The sequence below is a fragment of the Betta splendens genome, chromosome 19, assembly GCF_900634795.4.
Source record: "Betta splendens chromosome 19, fBetSpl5.4, whole genome shotgun sequence".
Lineage (NCBI taxonomy): Eukaryota > Metazoa > Chordata > Actinopteri > Anabantiformes > Osphronemidae > Betta > Betta splendens.
The window spans coordinates 4,210,261-4,229,058 of NC_040898.2; the positions used below are offsets into that span (position 1 = coordinate 4,210,261).

Below are 18,798 nucleotides of genomic sequence, written 5' to 3' on the forward strand. Positions count from 1 at the left end.
TGACGCAATTCACTTTCAGGGAAACTGTAGGCGGTCACTTATCGCTATATGTGTAATTTGGAGAAGGGAAAAAAAGCAGTTGGCATGAAATACCTAAGGAAAAAACTTTCCCCATGTTGTTCTAACATCCATTCGCCAATTGAATAAATATAAATCCTTTTTTGATGTCTGAGTAAAGCTTTTCGTATTACTTGGTGCTGTGGTAATTACAGTGATTATATGTAAAACAGTGATGCCAATAAGTGTGATATCCAGCAAGGCATAATGAGCAGCAAAATGAAGCAATGTCCTCTGGGCTATTACAGCTTTATATGCTGTTTACTAATGCTGATCCATGACTTACTGTAAGTTGTTGGTTTAAATTTAAAGATTCACGGCAAACTGACTGACGTTATGGTTGTTCTAACACAAGTGGAGTTAAAATAAGTCCTGCACCACCTTACAGTACAGTACAGTATTTCCTGACATGACAAATCTAAATCTAATGTGGGAGCTTTTTAGATGCACCGGATGGTAATTAAACAAACATTATTAAAAAGTGTACTGTCCCAAAGCACAAACCACCATCATTTCTCTCTTAATGTCAATATCAGTGACACATCCATTAAAACTTTAGGTGATTAAGCTCTGGCTTCTGGCACTGTGCTGTTCACTCACCACACAACTACTGTCATTTCTAACTCCTGATGAAGATAACAATAGTCAAACTTTTGTCCTGCTTTATCAGTGAGGATGAGAGATAATACTTGATTTGATGGTTTTGATGCTTTCTGTCCTTGTATTTAACTTTTTGTATGTTAGCATAAACAACACAATCCCAAGTAATGGTCCTGCTGAAAGATAATAATGGCTATAGTGGACAGTACTACATAGAGGACTTCAACTATTTAAACTGTTTTTTCAAAATGTAATAAGCTGTTAAACCGCAACAGTTTAAAGGTCTTAATGGTTAATTGATCGGTTTAATTCACATTCATCTTACAGGAAACAGGACCTGAGAGGATTAAAGGGAAAGTCTTTTCAGAGCATCATGCTGTATATTACCTGGCCAGTGCCTGGACCTTTGCTGTATGTCTCTCCTCCAACTCCGCCAGCTTCTTTTTCAGCAGATCAGTTTCCTGCCTGAGGCCTGCTGAGTGCTCCATCTCCCCATCCAGCAGGCTGCGAAGAGACCTGCCAAACACATGAAGCAGATTGCGATACACGTTTTAAACAAAATAATTCAGCTCTCTGCCCCAGATAGAGACCTAATTTCCCACATTTAGACATACAAAATCCTGACATTCTGGCTGTGATGTTATTTTCATAAATATTCAACTGGATTAATATTAAGCTACTTTAATTGCTGTAATAAATTAGTGGCTGGATCACATTCTGCTGAGATATAGACCATATAAACGTATATACAATTATTTCAAAGTCACAGTCTGTTGAATTTTGTTAAAACAAATACAAAAGTGTTTCCTGCCTCAAGTCAGCACAAATCAGCTTCATGTCTGAGGATGAAGAGAAAACAAGCTGACACAATTCATACGGAACGGTCATTCGATATCTTCTTCCAGTCCAGAGCGTTATGCGTGTGTGTATGTTTGGCGGTTTGTGAGCAGATAAGGGGAATATATCCCAACGTACGTGTTTTGCTCCTCCAGCTCATCCTTCCTGTTCATCATGGCTACAATTGCCTGGCGCAGCTCCGCTGCAGGAGGAGAGGCAGCAAGGTGTACATTTAGAATAAACACAGACACTACACAAAGCAATGAGCATAAACAAAAAAAGCATTCAATAGTTGTTGGAATAATGGCTAACACCGGCTTCCATTTGAATTAAACAATGTTTTTAGGACGATTGTACTTTACTTAGCCATTACTGCATGTTTTGTGTCAGGAAACCAAGCACACGCATGCTAAATGTCAACTAAAGAACAGAACTCCTCATAAATTATAGTTGGCTGAATATGTGACTGTCATTTGCATTAGGGCTTTCTCAAACTCACTCAAACTGTAGTAATTTCATTCATTTAATGCTACTAAATTGACTTCAACCTCTACATACAGAAGACATCCAGCGTCATGAAGGTCTATAATTATGACCATTATTGCTGTCAGCCACATCAACCATTTATGGTCATTTCAGCCGATCTGGTAGAGCAAGTTCAACTAAAATCATTTTTATGATTTTACTGAAAAATCCAGGTTTGGCCTTTAGAAAATCATGTGAACTGTAACTGTCATTCATCTCTGATACAACAGAAAAATAAATAAAAAAGGCAAAACTGTAAAGAGGATACTCAGGCCTCTAACGCACAGAGTTCACATACTGTAATGTTAGCTGGGTTTAAAGGATGTGCAGTAATAAGAACAGCTGATTATATAAATATTTAAATTCCTCTTAAATTTCATTTTCCACAGTGAGAACTTTAAACCCTTAAACAAAGGGTAGAGCTGAATACTTCCTGTAAGAAACAGAGAATAGAGTCCACACCGTTTATTTCACACTCAAGGTGTGTTATTAGAGATCTTAATTTGGACGCATCTAATTAGCACCGAAACAAACTGCCAGTTACAAAACGGGACACACCAAATATTAGGTTTGAGCTTCTCAAATGTGAAAACTGGCTCTTTTCTTGTTAGTATCAGATACCAAAAACTTTATGATAAACTTTAATTTGTCAGCAGTTACGTATCAGACAAACTATGTTTACTACAGCTATGATTTGCAAGAAATCAACTGCTGGCTAATGACAATCTCCATCCTGATATTAATTACATACAGTAGACATAAATGTGCACATTAGGGTTTCAACCCCCGTGAGACAATGAGTTAATCTACACTGCTTGCTGCATTCTACTATTAATCCACACAAACATAACTACTACATAACGTCTATGTTCAGGCCCAGACATAAGTATGGCTCCTAAGGGGAACAAGCAAAGCGCTTGGTTGAGTGAAGAAGATAACGTCCATTCCATTCCAAGTTCCATGCAGCACATCAGCAGGCCAGAAATAAAGGTGACCTTTAGTCCGACCGCATGTTCACAGTAGGTGCCACAGCAGAATAATTAGGGACTTTACTAGAGCCACACAAAACTGTCCTTACAGGGGAGGTGGACAAACTGCAGAACCAGTGTGTGCATGAGAGTAAAAATACTTTTAAAAGTGTAAGTGTATTACTAACACAAACAGTGATGTTCGAATAATGGAAGCCCTGTAATCGAGGTGCCCCGTGAATGGCTGACTCCAGACACACCAGTGGCTTGTTTGCCATTACATTATCTGATCAAAACGTCATCAGCGGAGGAGAGCTTGTGCTACACACTTGTTTCTTCCATCTTAATAATGTTTTTTTTGTATGTGCATGCTTTAGAAGTAAATTATCTGTTGACTATTGACTGACTATGCTGACTTTATCAACAAATGACATGTTTATGCCAAGTTTGAACAGTTATAGAATTGGGGAACTCATAACTAAAGTAAATAATAAAAAAAGTAATAATCAACATTAAAACAGGAGAAATTGATTATTATATTGTGATTTTTTGTAAGCAAAAAGCCTTGTTGTCAATAATAATAGCTGTAAATAAGAACCATCAAAAATGTGTCTTAGTTGCACAAGAAGAAACTACACAGTTTGACATTTTAGTTGTATCTAACATTTCCCACTAACTTGGCTTGTGTGAGTATTGAGCTAGAAGAGTGAAAGCACTAGCATCACTGACCAATCTGAGCATTTCATTCCAGTCGAGAAATGAATCATGATGTTTTACCCAAAATTAAAAATCTGTTTGTGTTGTGTTGCATTCTAGTATATTGTCTTGACCGGCAAGCGTAGACACTGCATTGGTTCTCTGCCTTTGTCACAACAGATTGTGATTGTTGGAATTCAGAGAGAAAATACTTTTTTGAATCCAAAAAAGCAGACTCTAAAACCAGACGGTAGATTTTAAGGTAGCATTCATCCAAGCCTCTTTCCTCAAATGATGTCTGCTGCCTGTTCAGCTTTTTTAGGCTTTTAGAACACCAGCTCCCTCTTTGTGACCTCATGGCCTCCTCTGACTAAAGGCTAACAGACTGGACCACAAATGACAGCTCCTGCTCTGCGCTTACAGGTGACTGCAGTCACCTTCCCTAACCTGGATCACTGTTTCTTTGTCTCTCAAGAACAGTCATTCACAGAAGAAGGATTAAACAACAGTGGATGTCTAGAGTTCAGCACAACTACATGCACATGCATGCTTATCCCATGTTTTTAGAATTTAAAATTCAAATCTGCATGTGAATGCTCATACATGATGTAAACTGCAGAAACTGACACAAGCTCCTGCAGGAAGAAAGGGACACATGTGCATATACCAAAGTCATCAGTGCCACCTGGTGGAGTATTTGATAGCATAGGACGGAACTGAGCGATTTGGCAATAGAAAATCAAAAGCAATTAGATAACCTAAGATGCAAAGAAAACAACAAAGTTTGAAAACACTAATTAGCTTGATTTAATTTACCACAAACAACAGCTGTTCTGAAATTCACTAACTAGGACATGTCAGGACTTCCAAAGCATTCATTACCATCACAAAACTCTGGAAAAGACTGAAATTAGAGTGTATTTAGCTAAAACCTCAAGAGGCTGTGTTGCCTCAGAAATTCTGACTACTTATCTTATATCTGATAATAAACTGTTTGTAAGTCAGTTTGGTGTTTCTCCGTTTATTCACGAAAACAATGTAATAGAAACAGGACAAAGCACAAACATTCAGTTATAAATGCTTCAGGTTATGGCAGTTCAGCTCCTCTCTAAAGATTTCTCTACGTGTGTCACTCATGAAAAACACGTTTGCGTTTTCACTTGAATCCATGAAATTAAGAGCTGTGAAAAACATGTCAGTTATCATCACGCTGGCTGACATATGCCAGAATTTAATGATGATTTGAGCAATTTTCTGTTCAACACAAACAAGAAAAGCAAGAGAGAGTGAGAAATAGTGAGAGCTGGACGGATGGAAAAAAGACAAACACTCACCCACTGTCATGGACTCTGGCAGACCAGATGCTGGCAGCACACTGAAGAGTGGAGCAGACTGCACTGGTGGACTGGATTCCATACTGCAGGACAAATCATGAAGATAGATTGTGTTTATAATATTTTAGATTTTATGTTTGTACACAGACCAATCTGAAGCACAAAATTCTAGTGTCTGTCCTGTGACCAAAGCTGAAAACTCTGTGTGACTGTGACTGTGCCTCACTTGAATGTTAGTTCCGATGTGCTGCTCTCACTGTTTCCCACCGGTCCTGCAGACTCGCACTTAGCAGGAAACACAGCCGACTCCTCCACAGAGCTCCCTGAAACAAAATAAAAGTGAGAGTGAAGGTACAGATATAGTCTCTCATCTGACGGCAAAATGACTCCTTCACTGTAACCAGGAGGAGCTGTTGTCAGCAATACTGTAACGGTCGAACAAAAGAGAAACCCAAAATACATATAACGCTGAAGTTCAAATAGGGTAACGGCAGAAGGTACATTAGGAAGTTTTTAACAAGTCTGCGGCATCAGAGTTGGTGTGTACGGTACCAGGCTGCGTGTCCACAGGGTTTACAGGAATAAGGACGTCCGAGTTGCTGTGGTCAGTCATGACCTGTAAGGGACTCCACGTAGACACACTGGACAGACTTCCCACCACGACCCTAGAACATAATCGTTTTAGTCTCATAACAACCTGCTACTACGCCACAGTTTGACACTACATCCTACAGTGTAGCGTCCATTAATGATGTTACAAGACAGCAAATTTATTGGTGAGTTTGAAATACTGAGCTACAGAAAAGGACATTTTTTATGCGTTTTATGTAGTGTTTTATGTAGTGATATATAATGCAACTTGTATGTGTAAAACCCAACTTTATCACCATTTTACTTTTTCATAAAGTTGGTTACTACTTTGAAATCAACTGGCTCTGAAGCAATAACCTGCTGGAGCCCATAAGCCGGCAAATAAAACAGGGTGAAGTGAAAAAATATGCGCACATTTTAATTATGAAAGACGTTTTATGTTCTCGTCTTTAATTGCAAGATATAAAAACTCCCGAAGATAAGATTCCCCAAGCTCATATTACTGTCTGTCAAAATGATATACAATGTAAAATACTTCTTAAATATTTCTGTTTATAACCTAATAATTAGCTGATAATAGCTATGATCTGACTTACTGATCACAGCTGTTCTGCTCCTCCTCTGTTTGCGCTCTGGGTTTGTACATCTCTTCCTCCTCTTCTTCCTCCTCATTGTCTATGCTCTTACTGTCAGGCAGCGGATGTGAAGCTATTGGAGCTGTACGTGAGGGATGCGGGGACCCCACCCAGCTGATTACATCTGGCTCAACCAAGCCATTCTGGGATGGCAAATGGGGAAAGGCTGGCTCCAAAGGGTCGAGACCTTCTTCCACACTGCTTTGAGTAGGGGCAGTATGACTTTTCCTTATTGTGCCCATCTTTCGTGAGTCCTCCTCTGCCTCCTCCTCATCCTCTGCCCCATTGTTCAGATCATCATCAAAGGAAATAATGTTGGTGATCTTCTTTTTTCGACGTCGCTCTTTCTTTAGCCCTGAATCTAGACAAAAAAAAGATTTTTTATTTATTAAACACTAAACATTCAGTCGAGTAAAACAAATACCTATTTTCACCTTTCCAGACTGAATAATATCAACTGTTCAAATGTGTAATAATGTTGACAACAGAATTTCGAGTATGGTTCAGCAGCTTTGCTTTTCAGGGCTTGCATAATCAAGTCTTCCACAAATGAATAATCCGAAGTGCCTACTTCGAATTTGTGTTGAATTTATTGAAGTGGAAAGTTTAACCACCGCCCAGTTTAAAATTTAAAAGCTGGCTCATTCCTCTGAGCAGAACATATAAAGAGAAAACTGTGTAAATTTTCCCAGATGGGAAGGACCAGGGCAGACTACTAGATGAGGTCAAACAAGGAAGTCCACGTTCTGGAAGTTTATTTATTTCAACTGGGATTTTATCACTACCCAGGCCTTGTGTTGCATGTGCTTGATTTGTTCCAGCGCATTCATTATGCATGCTCAAACTGATCCGTATGTTGTTTTGGTGCTTGTGCCAGTTCTGGGATGACTTTGTGAACTAAACGCATTTCAAGAGTAGATAAAATTATGCTGCATTGGAAAAAAAAACAGCCACTCTCTTCTTAAGTCAAATTAGGTTTAGTGGCATTTGTTGAATTTATTTATTTTTGTTGTTGCTGCTGCTGCTGCTGCTACTGCTGCTGGAGAATCAGTTGCAAAAACTGCTAAATTATATTATCTGTTAAAGACAGGTTAGAAATGCCAATCTAACGGAGAACAAACACCGTTTCCTACCAGCAGAGCTGCTGCGCGGCAGGACAGGTAGTGGGTCAGAGGTGTCATCCACTCGGGGGGTGAAGCCAGGCACCACAGCCGTGGCGGTGCTAATTTCTCGCAGCAAACTAGTGACCCCCTGAGTCGACTCCTTCCACAGGCTGCCGATGCCCTGTGTGGATTCCTTAAGCAGGTGGGAGACGGATGGGCCTCCTCCTCGCGTCACCACACCGTTCAGATCACAGTTGTCAATGTTGATGGCGAACAGAATGGAGTTCAAACCTATTAGGAGACAAGATATAAATATTTCCAGGCCAGGCCTCTGTATGATGCTGGGGATTCTGAATAAACTGCAGTTATTTGTCTTGTTTAGTAAACAGTAAAAGCACTGGAATAAGATTAGTGTTACATAATGTTAATATTATAAAATCTTTGTTGACCTCAGACATGCTCATCAATAGTTCAGTAAGAGCACAGATGTTAGCAGTGATACAGTCAATTCTCAGAAAGCACTGCTCTGCTTAACAAGTTAAGTGCTAAGTGTGTTTATGTATTTCCTTTCCTGCATTTACATTTTAGTGACATTAATGGTTGGCCCAATATTCCACAATTTTAAGATTGATAAAGCTAACACATAACCATTTTTTACTGTTCTGTACTGCAAAACATTTACATATAAAATATACATAATACATATACAAAAAAACATTTTTATTACAGCCTGGCTTGAGGTTGGCAGCAGAAAAGCAGCCATTGAATCAAAGCTTTTCACCATTTAGGCCATTAGTGTATTAACAGAAATTGAGAAAAAATAATATTTGCTGCACTTTACTGCAGCTTATTAACAGGATGTTACATAAATGCACTTTTGCTTGCCAACACGGCAATAACATGCTATGAATATGGTTATATTACATTACAATAAAATGTTAGAATGAGTGTAATAAAGGTGTGTAGGCTTATTTAATTATTCATTTAAATCTAGGTATTAAGCTAACGGGCGCTACGTGGCTAGCATTAGCCAGTTAACATTAAAAGGCGCTCGCCTTTGAGTGACACCGGTAATTAAACGCACCTGCAGCCATGGTGGGCAGCATACTCGCTCTCTCTTCATCGAGAATAAAAGCCCAGTCTTCATAGTAGATTCTGTAAAAAAAAAAAAAAAAGACACGAGGTGAAACTGCAGCCATACTTAAAGACAGGCCTGAAGTCGAGGCTAAACATCCTCAAACTTCAGTCCTGAAGTTATGACAAGCAGTTAAAATACTACAAGGGCAACATGTCACGCGCAGAGTTTGAGAATTAGATGTGTGCGCGCGCGCGCAACTGACCCCAGACGCGCGCGGTCGGCCAGCAGCGTGTGCATGTAGCGCTCCAGGGAGTGCTCGTTGAGGGCGCAGCGCAGCCACGCGCGACCCCGGCCGAGCTCCGAGCAGATGTCACGTAGCGAGTAGAAACGCTGGAGCTCGTGGCGGTTCAGGTGCTCCTTCACGTAAAACCAGAACGTGAGCTCTGGTGGAGGAAACAAACAGGAAGACAAAGCACGTCTTTATCCTCTCATTATGAAAAAAAGGCCCCATCACCTCTCAAGACTTGCATTGACACTTTTTTTTCTTTTTTTTTTCCTTTTTTTTTCTTCTTTTCTTTCCTTTTTTTTCATTTTTTTCTTTTCTTTCCTTTTTTCCTCTTTTCTTTCCTCTTTTTCTCTTCTTGCATTGACACTTTAACTTCTACAACTTTTAGTGTTTCCTGTAATAAAAGAAGAAATTAGCATTTTTTTACATACAATTATCATTTTAATTCCTGGCGTCGTCAGAGGCCTTGGCTTCATTAGGGAGCTCCACATCCACGAGCTCAGCCACAATCCTTTCTTCTAACTGACTGTGAAACACTAGAAAGCCTCAGATATGCTAATGCTCATGGGACGGCGGCCATTACAGAAGTCGAGCAGTTCTTCCCCCGCAATTAACAGCCACAAAGTTCTTCAATGTGACACGGTGGAAACAGTTTAGCAGAAACGTAGAGCTAATGGGTCTTCGGCCTAATCGTTGTCTTTGGAAGTTGTGACGCGAATAAAAGGCAAGTTTGGAGAAGCAATTCAATAGTTAGTCTACAACAACTCTTGTAATATTAACAATAATAATAATAATAACTAGATGGATGAATCTTTTAATTAGTACTAATAGAAGTAAAGGTTTTCCAGATCCATTTTAGTTATACATACTGAAGTTATAAATAAAAGATTTTTTTATTTTTCTCTTTTGGAGTTTTTACCGAATCTTTTAAGAGTATTTCACAGCAGGTGGGCTGCCTGTCACAGAGGTGGAGGTTTGAAGACGGACCACAAGCTCCATCTGTTCTGATTGTGTGCCGTTATCCTGCAGTCTGGAGCTAAAATCCCTCCGTCCTCCAACTTTCTATGACAGTGTCTCCTCGCACCCTGAAGCGAGGGCCCGGCGAACCTCCGTACCTGCTTCCGTCTTGCTGCTGAAGCCTGCAGCGTGCTTGAGAGCGGCCGCAGTGAGGGCCAGGCCTCGGGTTTTCCTCAGACCGTGCTGCAACACGGCCTCGAACTGGGCACACAGGCAGATCACCCTGCAGAGGCAGAGACAGGTTAGTGTGAGGGCGCGACAGGTTTAAACACCGCACACCTCAACGGGAAACATGGAGCAAGCCGTCTTCAGACTGAGCGCAGTGGCAAAAAAGGCTGAAGCGCGTACTGGAACAGCACACGTGACCCAATCTACTAGACTAAATACAGGAATACCAGGAGACCTTAGTGATAACAAGCAGCTTATCGCACCTGCTGTCTGAGTCCGTGGCGATCTCTTTTCTTCCCCCGAAGCGAATTTGGCACTGGAATAGAGATACAACACGAATGATAGGTACAGAAAAACTATATTAAAGAAACAACAGAATACGGATCTCAACTAGCGCCTGCTTATGGCTGAATAAACTTGGCATGAGCCAAATAAAGATGATTTAGATTTAAACCCTGCAGATATGTTAACTCAAGGTAAATGACTTAACATCTCATACTGCAGATATGAGATGTTGGATCAGGTTTCATTTTCGTTCCTGTTCCAGTCTAGCTGTTATACTGTCCTTGCAGGTTTCACTTTCTCTCTTGTTTTTAGAAAAGGAGCATATTTGCCACCAAAACAACCAGCGCTGGGCTTCTTTTGCTCAAAGGTCCCCCCCTCCAGAATATGACTTGTATTACCAGCGCTGTAATGCAACAGATCAACAAGTATTACTTCCTCTGATACAGTGAATAAAGGAACTATACTGTAAGGCGACACTTCTCGATCACACAGACATTCGTTGGAATTATAAATTACCACAGTTAATGTGTTCACGGACGTCATTTGTCCTCATGACGGAGGACTCACCTGTTTGACAGCATCCAGCAGCCTCTCCAGGAGGTGCTGTCGTTTGGTGTCACTCTGCTGAGTCCCTGTAACAAAAACACATGACAGACGAAGAGATCAGGGTGGTACAGAAACGCACTGGATTGTATTTCTTGTTTTGATTTTTGTTTTATTAGTTTTGGACCATGGATTCGCATCATTGTTCAGACAATAATAGTAGTATTTTATAGTTGCTGTGATCCGTGTCTGTGTGCAGTGCACTTCCAGACTGAGTCAATGATGGAGGCCGGAGATGCAGTTTTTCATAATCCTACATTACCAAAATCCTTGGCGACTTTTGCTTGTTACTCTAACGTTTGGGACCTGGACCTGAACTGTTTACACGAACAGTGGCCACAGATGAAACCCGTTTAAAGCCTCAGAACGGGGACGAAAGCTTTAACTTCCTCTGAAGCAGTCGGGGCATCTGGAAGCTCGACTCTCTCTAACAATGAGGAAGTGGGTGCAGTGTCATTGTGGTGTAAACCTGCAGAAATGTTTGATTTGTTAACAAGATATTGAGGAATCTCACCGTTCATTCTGGCCGCCGACCTCCTGTAGCCGTAACTTCCGAGCTAAACAGTCCGCCCCCGGTGTGACTCATTCCCCTTCAGGAGCGACGAGCCGGGTCCATGCTGGACCCACCTGGACCCACCTGGACCCGACCTGGACCCGACCTGGACCCGACCTGGACCGGCGTCGGCGCTGATGCTCACTCGGCGAACACAGAGGCCTGTGGTGGAGCCGCCGGGACAGTGGATCTACAGCACCGTCACATGTAAGAGTTGCACGGGGACAGATCGGCGGATGAAGCGTGGCACGCGGAAGGCGACACGGCATTTAAGAGCCGCGGAATCCCGCGCGTGGAGCGTGGAGCGCGGTCCGCCGAACGGGACCAGGGTCAAGTGTTTTCAGTTTGGAGCCTGTGACACTGCGAAAAGGGGGAAACGAAGAGGCGAGCAGGCACCGACGGGGTCACGTGACACAACACACCGCCGTCATATGACCGGACGCTGCCGCAGGGAGTTGTAGTTTTCCGCCAAGACGTAAGTGAATAACTGTTTCATATCCATTTATGTCTGCAAAAAAGGTTCAGATGCAGAAAACGATGTTAGCCTTTTATAACGCAACATAAAAATGTAGAATGATATGCAAAATGTTTACAGTGAAATCAGTCAAATGCAAAATGAGCTTTGAATCACATTTCTTTAATGACTAGGGTCAAAGTGATGATGTCCTTAACTCACACTGAAGGAAATAAAAGCTTCAAGAATTATATTTCTTTACGTGTAAATGAGCACATATGTACAGAATCATTATGTTCCATAACATTTAACATTACGGAAGTGATGTCTCGTGCAACTGAAGGCCAGTGGTACAGTGGAAACTGAGTTAAAACTGTAAACTGAGTTGGTTGAATGTTCTGAAATAAAAAAATCCATTTCGCAGATTTATTTCACTACATTTTCTGTCCAGTCAGCAATTCCACTGTTTCACTCCACTGGTACTGTTACGTATAATCTGAAAAGCTTTACAGCAACGCAGCCCCAACATCCGCGTCTTAAAAAAGTAGTAAAACCATACTGCATTTTTATTCAAAGGATGATCCCAACAGAGCAAATATTGGAAACTTTCTAGCCCACACTTCACTTTATCTCTAATACACTTCAAAATAATGAAAACCTTATGATCACTACAGACAATAATACTTCTGGTCTCTGGTCTCACTTCTAGAAGATGTCATAGCAACCATTATATATACAGTTAAAAAGGAAGATCAGCTTGAGGAAACCAAAATTTCAGTAAATCATGCATAGTGCGTTCCATCGCTACACATTTATGAAAGTAAAACAACAAACCTAAATGACAAAATGAACAAACCCGGTGCACACAGCTGTCAATCAGGGAAGAGGCGGGATAGTTCTGAACAGGTCGCCAGTCCATCCCAGAGCAAGAGAAACATTAGTCATTAATTAATAATACTGTTTGTTTTTGGCCCTGATCCAAGTCCTTTAACAATTGTCTGTCTGCTGAAGTGGAGTGTGACATATACAAACAGAAACATTGTAGGTTTGGTAACTACATACCTTACAAATTAATTCATCTTCCACCTTTATTAAAATGAATAACAGGTCCACTGAAGAGTTAGACATATCACATATTTGTGGACACTTTGGATATTTACACTGTTAGAGTAAAGTATGTTAGTTTTATAATAATTTATGAATAAATATAAATAATATATTTTTTATTACATATACACATAAATGAAGATATGATTCATTTAAGTTGCTTTTCTAGTAACTGGTTGAGTTGAGATCACTTCCCTTAACATTCATCATTTTCTTCAAGAAGAGATTCACCGACTGTCCTGTTAAGCTGTGAGCCACACATCTTAAAATATATTTAGTTCCTTTTGGTTTCTCAGATATTTGGCATTTGTGAAATGGTGACAAACATAAGAAGCAGCAACGAACAACACCTTAACATTGCTCTCTGTTGTTACTATGTTATTCTACACACAAAGCAGTTTCAGCTTCATCATAACGACTCACACTACAGCTCCTCCCAAACGTGACTGACAACATGAGAAAGTTACACATTACTGTAATAGTGTGCAAAGTTTATGCCTTATCTGACAGATAAGAGCGTGTGGATGTTACCTAGACTTCAGTGTTGTTTAATCATTACTTGTTTACGCTGGCAGAGAAAGTGCAGAATCCATGTCAACGGCATAAGACGAGAAGCAAAGGATTCAAATAAAGCGACTCAGATTCAGTCTGTGAGGGGTTGGTTCATACTGACAGCGACTCTCTCACGGGTTCTTTGGATGCGGAGGTGTTGGTGCCGCCGTAGATGGTGGAGAGACACACGTCCGTAGCAGCGACGGAGGCTCCGCTGTTGGCGGTGGACCGTCCGATCCTCCTGAACGAGTCCCGGAACCCGCTGGAGAGGCGGGTGGACACGCGTCTCGCCACCCGGCTGAGACCCCGCAGCTTCAGCTTGGCCGTGCCCACGTCGTCCTCCAGCTCCTCCGGGGGCACGTCGATGTTCCCCGTGTACCAGAACACCCACCAGATGAGGCTGAGGAAGATCACGATGGCCCCGGCGTAGACGAACAGGTCGTGTATGACCAGGCCCCCGAACACCCCCACCATCATGATGAAGACGCCCAGGACGTCATGGGCCACTGCAAACCAGAAGGAGCACTTACAGCGGCCCACTCCAGCATACGTCCTCTCCTCCACTGGCTCCATCTGCACAGGTGTTGACATAGTGGAGATCCACCAAGGCAGATGTTGCAGCTGCCTGCAGGACTGAAGTGTAATCCTCACCGACAGAAACACATGATACAACCAGCGGTGACACTGGTCAAAGTGCAATGTACTCAAGCGGTTATCAGCAAGAACCACAGCGGCCGTGTGTGGTGACATGTTTTAACGGGCGCCGACTCCTACTCATCGTCTGGCTGCACGTACAGCTTCCGCCGCTGCTTCTGCTTCAGTATGGGGATCCACACCAGCCCCATGACGACGAACATCAGCCCGACGGACACGCAGGGCGAGGTCACGGGGCGCGACGCCTCCGTCACGCCCGCTGCCTGGAGCAGGAAGAGGAGGACTCCTGCAGCAGACATCAGGGATCCCATCACCATCACTATGATGGGCTTGTGGAGGTAGGTCCAGCCCAGGGCTTCTCCTGTGTCGGAGTGAGGGTCCGGACACAGGCTGTGGCTCCCAAAGTCATCAGGAAATGAAATTAGTTCCATGGTTGCTTCGGAGAAGGTTTTCTCCGCCGCTCTGCACTAAGTGAAGCGGATCTTATGTGGATGATGATGTCGCGCCTGCTCATGGGGTCCTGGCTGGAAGCTGTGAGGGCATCGGCCTGTTCATCAGATCAGCTAAAGTGTCTGCATGGTGCACTTCATATTCTCCTGCCTAGTAGCCCGTGAACACGCTGTAATTCCAGATGACCCACCACGCCCACGCAGCAGAGCAGAGGGAGGGGGCTGGCGCGCACACGCGCGCACACACACACACACACACACACACACACACACACACACACACACACACACACACACACACTCAGCCCACCTGCTGACACTATCATCATCATCACCTGGCTGTTTGGGGTTCGCCTTAATAAACTATACGATACACGTTTTTATAAAGCAACGCCAGAAAGTTCGATTTACAGATCAGCTTCAGAATATGAAGTCAGTCACAATTGTTTTAGCACAGTGCTGTTTAAAGTCCCATATGAAGGAAGTACTCATTCCACATACAGTACATCACTGTATGCAGGAAGCAGAAGCTGTAGCAGCCGGCCTGTAATCCCATCCACAATGGGAACGTCATCTGACACCACTGGATACACACATGCCCGGATCTGGTGACTGAATCCATTGTGAGCAGACACTGATGCTAAAGCAATATGAAGAGATAGATATTTAGTAGTTATGAATATACAGTAGTACACAGGTTACTCCTCTATAATAATGAAGACATTTTTTCTCATACTATTAAATGTCATTTTGCCAGTGAGTCAATCTCATTCTGAGGTGTAAGATATTCACATTAGGTTTTGCCTGAACAGAAATTTTTAAATGCCATATGTAAGTAATCTACACACACACACACCTGTATTACCATGAAAGTGAGGACCTCCATTCCACTGGACCAGATAATGTCTTCCATAGCCTCTAACTCTAAATCACATCTTAACCCTCAAACAGGCCTTTAAAGAAGTGAAGACCGGCTAAAATGTTCACTTTGGTAGGAAAATACATGGTTCTCACTTTGTTGGAAGTGCACACACACTATTGAAAGATGCACACATGCAGTTTACTTTTACTGTGGTAAAATCGTGACACATGTTTATTGTCCTGGTGCTTGATCTGCCAGACACTAAACACAGAACATAGGCAAAACAGTCTTTCAGCTCAGTTTATAATCAGATCCATACAAGAAAAAATATAACTGTAATTATGTATTGACCAATAATCTGGTCATGTGTCAAATGTCCATGAGAGGAATTTGCAAAGACCCTCGAGGCTCATTTCACTTTAGGCACTTTTCTTTTGACTTTGGAGTCCATCCTTTGTGCCAGTTTGCGCTGAGGTTTTGCTCCTTTCTTCACTGCAGCAGCTGTAGGTGTCTTCTGCAGCTGCTTTTTTATTGGCCTCTACAACACAGGAGAAAAGTATTATTTAGAAGCTTCTACCGCCTATTTTGTCTATTAAATTTTAAAGTCTTTATGTTTTAGCACTGACCTGCAGTTTAGCCTTTTTTCTTGGTGTTTCTATGGGAACCAGCTCTGGGATTTCTTCCTCTTCATCTTCCTGTTTGTTCTCCTTCACCACCTTTCCAGCTGCAGCATTATCCGTCGGACTGTTCTTCTTATTCTGCTTTTTGGCTGCAGCTTTCTGAAAGCCACACAAGGCCGTTTTTTTTTTTTATTCATTAAATCTCATGCAAAAACAAACATTTACTGTGACACTGATGCTCACCTTTTTCTTGGGGGTCTGAGCTGGCTCTGGACTGAGCTGGCTCAGGTCTGATGTGTAAATAGGCAGAGCCACTGATGTGTCAGTTTTTATATGGATGAGCTTTATCACTTGTCCCTTCTGCAAGTAGCAAAACAAAATAAAATGACATTAGAAACATTTAAATAAATGAGTTGTAACATTTAAATTTAAAAGTAAAAAAAGTTGTAGTCCTAAAGTCCCATGTAGCTCTGAAATTACTGTCCAGCAGAAGACATCAAGACAATTATATCAAACTTTGACAGTTTGAAGATTACAAATTGCTACAGGCCATTAGGAAAAAGATAGAATAAACAGTGCTGAAGCAAGTCAGCCTGTGTCCATAAAACTCACCACACGTAATTTAGCCAACATTGTTTGGACAGTAGCCTCAATATTTTCTGTCAGCTCATCTGGAGTCATGTCAGAGTTTCCAACACGGGTCATGCTGCAGTATGGGAGCAAACCAATGCAGGGTGATGTTATTGTCAAAGTATGAGTGAAGACTGCGATTGAGTCAGTAGATGTGGATATGTAGCATTTTAACATTTGGCCTAGACCTGAGAAAATATTGTGTATCAAAACTGTAGAGACAGCCTCCACAAAGACGAGAGCCATCTGGATTTATTTTGAGTCTCTTTGGCACCATGCGTTACCCAAATCAAACACTGAACAGAATTGACAGGGTTGCTGAGGTGCTTTTACCTACTGTTAAAATAAAAACAAAAAAATGCTTCCTTGCCACACTCCTGAAGCTACAGTATACTGAGATTTTCAAGTGATTGGCAGAATTCTGTTTCAGACCCACAGCAACAAACAGCACATCTCACCAGCAGCAGCCCCTGTTAGAAACATTTATGCTCGTGCCCTGGATGACCCTCTGGATGTCTCTGGCCAGATGGTTACTCTTCAGACTCACAGTTAGCGGCTCTCTGGCAAAGAAACAGCAGCGTAAGAACAAAAACCATGTTTCTACAGAACCCGATAAACACAAAACCCAGATGTACAACCATTGGTTCATCCAAAATGCACAACCAACCACGTCTCATTCTTACTTTTTCCTCTCATAGAAATGTTTTCCGAGATGGGAAGGCAACAAGCGCCGAATGCGGTCATCAGAAAGAAACATGTCAAAGTTCCCCAATAAGCGGCGCTTGGCTTCATATGGTTTATACTCCTTTTTAAGGGTGGTGAAGGGGATGACCTGCCAGAGAAACACAGACATCATACATTGACATGTTTCCATTTTTATCATTTTATCAAAAAACGAACACAAAAAATAATCAATGGGATCTGATTGGCAGCTGTCTATGATTCATAAAAACTCTGACTCTGACGGGTACCTCCGATATGTTTTTGACGCCCTTTTCCTGCAACAGTCTTTTGTAGAACCTCTGGGTCTGCTCTGGGGTCATGTTGGGCTCATCTTTTGTGAAGAGGCAGACTTCATCCGTGTCAGACCGATGCCCATGTGGTAAAGGACTGAAGAACAACACAAAAAAAGCTGTTTCAGATCAGATGAAGCATTTACGGTTCCGTGTTCAGTTTTGCGAGACCCACATGCGAATTGTCTGTGATTGCTTGGGGATCTTCCAGAGCGTGAAGAGTAGGCTGACCGGTTGAGGCTCGTCCAAGAACAAGGCTTCTCCGCTGGACTTGCTTTTAATAAAAGCCTGCAGCGCTTTAACTGCCTTTTTCACCTGAGAGAGACATTAACTTCAGACTTCAAACATATCGACAAACTCTGTTTCACTCAGAGACACACGCCGCTGGGACCATTATGAATTAGCTTTGTAGCTAGCTCCTGGTAGAGTGGAACTAAACATGCTAGCGCTAGTCTGTCGCTGCTGCCCACAGAATAGTATTTATCAGAATCAGAAAAGACATGAGACGTTGTTCAAACAGAGTGAATGCATTGATTTAAAGATGTTTTACCTGTTCCTTATCTATCACAACTTCTGTTTTACCAGCCATGCTGACTTCTTCACGTGCGGATCAAGTTACGCATGCGCATTCTGGATGAGCGACGTCGATCTTGTTCTTCTTCTCTTGTTTTTTAATGGCGGTTGACATCGTTAAAGTTGTATTACTGACTCCTACCGACCACTGCCATCACATACCTCAAATTTGGCTTACTAACCCAGTGGAATATAAATAAAAACATTTTTGCGTCTGATGCTCACTTCTGAGGCCGAATTGTTTCATTTCTCTAATCACAAACTCTTTTCCTATTATATTTTCTGCATTAACACATGCTTACATTATCTTTTACAAAACTACATAACCCATGCAGATGTTTGATCGTCATATATAAACTGTTCAAATAAGTGCAAAATGCTCAGTTACAGTGCAATAAACCTCAAGAGCTCAATTCATATTATGATGACTTGGTCTTCTCCTGGATTCAATGCCATTAGTATGAAAAACATCACAATTTGATATGTATTATTTAATATTGATATTATTACTATATGTGAATAGTCCGTGTACCCCAAATGTAAAAACC

The 18,798-nt window shown here is 41.8% G+C and overlaps 3 protein-coding genes and 1 non-coding gene across 6 annotated transcripts in view; all 4 read right to left on the reverse strand.

The window, feature by feature from the left end:
- Nucleotides 1-11,764, reverse strand: part of snx29 (sorting nexin 29) — an 81,863-nt gene extending 70,099 nt beyond the window's left edge. Inside the window, exons 1-14 of one of the 3 annotated variants that reach the window (XM_029134979.3) lie at nt 11,432-11,762; nt 11,298-11,400; nt 10,748-10,812; nt 10,159-10,211; nt 9,826-9,950; nt 8,687-8,867; nt 8,431-8,501; nt 7,377-7,637; nt 6,205-6,604; nt 5,570-5,682; nt 5,244-5,340; nt 5,018-5,100; nt 1,633-1,696; nt 1,045-1,173 (exon numbers count right to left, since the gene is read on the reverse strand). In XM_029134979.3, the coding sequence (XP_028990812.1) occupies nt 1,045-1,173; nt 1,633-1,696; nt 5,018-5,100; nt 5,244-5,340; nt 5,570-5,682; nt 6,205-6,604; nt 7,377-7,637; nt 8,431-8,501; nt 8,687-8,867; nt 9,826-9,950; nt 10,159-10,211; nt 10,748-10,812; nt 11,298-11,304 (1,649 nt within the window). In that variant the 5' untranslated portion in view covers nt 11,305-11,400; nt 11,432-11,762. Of the gene's footprint in view, nt 1-1,044; nt 1,174-1,632; nt 1,697-5,017; nt 5,101-5,243; nt 5,341-5,569; nt 5,683-6,204; nt 6,605-7,376; nt 7,638-8,430; nt 8,502-8,686; nt 8,868-9,825; nt 9,951-10,158; nt 10,212-10,747; nt 10,813-11,297 lie in introns of all 3 variants that reach the window. The other 2 variants (XR_005897004.2, XM_055504255.1) reach the window with 2 other exon arrangements.
- A 136-nt stretch (nt 11,765-11,900) lies between these two features.
- Nucleotides 11,901-14,120, reverse strand: LOC114846220 (transmembrane protein 238-like). Its single transcript, XM_029135052.3, has one exon. The coding sequence runs from the start codon at nt 14,038-14,040 to the stop codon at nt 13,561-13,563; it is 480 nt and encodes a 159-aa protein (XP_028990885.1). The 5' UTR covers nt 14,041-14,120; the 3' UTR covers nt 11,901-13,560.
- Nucleotides 14,121-15,698: 1,578 nt separating this feature from the next.
- Nucleotides 15,699-18,378, reverse strand: rsl1d1 (ribosomal L1 domain containing 1). The gene is made up of 9 exons (XM_029135022.3): nt 18,228-18,378; nt 17,853-17,992; nt 17,636-17,774; nt 17,348-17,496; nt 17,123-17,224; nt 16,647-16,740; nt 16,278-16,394; nt 16,041-16,193; nt 15,699-15,952 (listed from the first exon to the last, which is right to left on the reverse strand). Exons 1-9 carry the CDS (start codon nt 18,264-18,266, stop codon nt 15,824-15,826), a joined length of 1,062 nt encoding a protein of 353 aa, XP_028990855.1. The 5' UTR covers nt 18,267-18,378; the 3' UTR covers nt 15,699-15,823.
- LOC114846628 (small nucleolar RNA SNORA55) lies at nt 16,864-16,991 on the reverse strand. Its single transcript, XR_003784096.1, has one exon. It is a non-coding gene; the product is annotated as a small nucleolar RNA SNORA55 (small nucleolar RNA).
- Nucleotides 18,379-18,798: the final 420 nt, after the last annotated feature.